The 2,577-nt window shown below is 44.4% G+C and overlaps 1 protein-coding gene across 1 annotated transcript in view; it reads right to left on the reverse strand.

Annotated features, from left to right (window-relative positions):
- The window catches only part of RRH (retinal pigment epithelium-derived rhodopsin homolog), a 25,633-nt gene that overhangs the window by 15,168 nt on the left and 7,888 nt on the right, over window positions 1-2,577 (reverse strand). Inside the window, exons 3-4 of the mRNA XM_004703460.2 lie at window positions 1,394-1,493; window positions 736-889 (exon numbers count right to left, since the gene is read on the reverse strand). Of these exons, the coding sequence (XP_004703517.1) occupies window positions 736-889; window positions 1,394-1,493 (254 nt within the window). The remainder of the gene's footprint in view (window positions 1-735; window positions 890-1,393; window positions 1,494-2,577) is intronic.

Consider the following 2,577-nt stretch of genomic DNA (forward strand, 5'->3'; position numbering starts at 1 on the left):
ACATACTGTCTATAGCTGCTTTCATGGTACAGTTGGCAGACTGGAATAGTTATGTCAAAGACTGTATGACCTCTACAGCCTACAAGGTTTAGCCTTTAGCATTCTTTCCAGAAAGAGTTCTGAAATTTAGATCTGGAATTTTCTGCTTGCTTTTCAGAGTAATCTCGTTTTTTCTTTAGCACATCGCATGAGCCTCTTCTTCACAGGAAGCACAGAGGAGCATCAGAAGGCAGTACTTGCAGGAAGCACTTTGGCTGTGTGATTCCCAGGGAACGCGTTAGCACCAGAGCTTCTGGAAAAGACATAGGAGTCGGCCTGGACCGTAACTAGACTTGACTGCTACCTCACTTCCCTAACAATTACTTTTCCCACTCGGGCGTCACCTCGGAGATGTGCAAGTGAAGTGGAGTAGGGGTGCTTTGTACCCTCGGTGGCTGCCTTAGGGAAGAAGGATAAAGGGGCAGGGCAGTCGGTGGACAGACAGTGGGGCTTGGAGGGTCCCCCTTACACACCTTCACAAGCATAATTCACTAGAAAATGACAACAATTGTGCCTCTTGATTGGCTCATATCATCACTACCAGGAAGCCCTTTGCCACATCCTGTAGTAGAGATAGGTGATCTGAGCTTCAGTGTGATATGGCGGGGCGGGGAGGGTTGGGAGGGGAGAAGATGGGAGGGGAGGGAGAGGTGTACATTAGCCTCATTTGATTTAAAGTAGAAACATGTCTCTTACGCATCGTTTTCCCTCCAGTTTATGGTACAGGTGGCACCAGTGGGATCTGGGGCATAACTCGCCCACCCTATGACTGGCAGCAAAGCCCACAGGAAGCCATTGATCCAGGCGCCCAGGATCATGCCGACATATGTGTTAGAGGTCATTCTTCTCCCTATTGACAATCACATGAAACATTAGCACCACTGGCCAGCTGTGGGATCCATACCTTCACCCTGTCTTAACCAATTGCTTACAACAATTCAACGTTGTTATCAAGTAGATTCTTTACAGAATACTTAGGCTCAAATCGTATCTACTTGAGCTTGCAGTCTTTAAAAAATGGCATTTGAACAGAAGCTGGGATCAGGTAGATGAGGCTCCCAAACTCAGCAAACAGCATGTACAAAGGTCCCAAGGTGGGAGAGCTTGCCTAGTGCCCCAAAACATGAGTAGACCCAAGCAAAGGTGGAAAGGTAGACCATGGAGCAGACCTATGAAGCTTGAATTTTATTCCAAGTTCAATAGGGAATCAGGAATATGGTTGAACTTAGAGTGTCAGAAGGAAGAGAGTGTCTGTGATTGAAAACCGTTATGTCTCTACTTTAGAATGAATGTGTGTGCACTGCTACTTAAACAAGGACTGGATGCCTTTGGGAATCGGAGGACAGTGTTGTACCTCTGTCCGGATGGCAGATGGTCAGGTATCGATCCACGGCCACAGCAGTGAGTAATCCAATACTTGCCATACCAAAAAAGATATTCAATCCAGCGTATACCTGAAAAGACAGAAGTAGAAAGACTCTACCTTCTGAACACTGCTCCACAAAACATCTGAATTGTCATGCTGGTGGTCGAATATATTTTAAACTTTATTTTACTGATTTTTCTAACTGAAGGTTTTTGTTTGGATTTTAAACTCTTTCTTCTTAATTGGGTTTATAGAGCAGCTCATCAGCTTTGCATTCAACATTTCAACACATTTTGTTGCATGTCATTGAGTGAAACGCCCTCAATGAACTGTCACTTATCCCACTTTCTCCCTGTGTTTCCTGTTTCTGTTTCGTTTTCTTCCCTAACCCTCCGTACTTTGTCCTTCAGTAAAGGCTGCCTTTTTTATCTTAAATGGTTGATTTTTCTAACTGGGGGGCGGTGGGAAATTCCGTTTCAGACCTGAACGGTAATTAGGGCCATAGTCTTGGGCGTTCCACCATTCTCTATCTGACCACTAAACCTCGGCTCCTATGATTCTGAGTTTGGGTCTATGTTTTTCTCCCACTCTATCCAAGACCTTGTAATGCGGCCCCATGCAGATCATGTGATAGTAGGAACTGGACACTATCTAGTTCTTCTGGTCTCAGGGCAGTGCAGACTGATGCTCTCCTGGTCCGGTATCTATTGGATTAATTGCCCATCATGCCTTCCATTTTCATCACTCTTGTCTCCTCCAGATGGGGAGAGGCCAATAGTTGCACCTTAGATGGCTGCTCACAAGATTTGAAACTGCTCACTGAAGTAGGATATAGAACACTGTCTTTGGGACCTAACTTGTGGCCAATTGCCTTCAGTGTCCCCGCAGATTATGGTCCTGAAATCCCAGGCCCAGAGACTCATTCCCTCAATGTATTTTCTTATATCTAAGAAGTTTTCAAACTTTGCTTCCTGTATGGACCACCACATTCATGGATACATCCACCTACCATTCCTCCTCCCTAATTACCAAATCAATTTTCTATTGCCAATTTTAATAGGTGTAATAAAGGCACTTAGGGAAAGTGTTTGAGGTGTCATTAATTAAAATAGACACTTTAAAATGCTTTCAGATTTAAAGTGAAACTTAAATGACATAAGATCATCAGCGGA

Source organism: Echinops telfairi, unplaced genomic scaffold, assembly GCF_000313985.2.
Source record: "Echinops telfairi isolate 266 unplaced genomic scaffold, ASM31398v2 ScPeMD7_7468;HRSCAF=8506_0, whole genome shotgun sequence".
NCBI classification, from domain to species: Eukaryota; Metazoa; Chordata; class Mammalia; order Afrosoricida; family Tenrecidae; genus Echinops; species Echinops telfairi.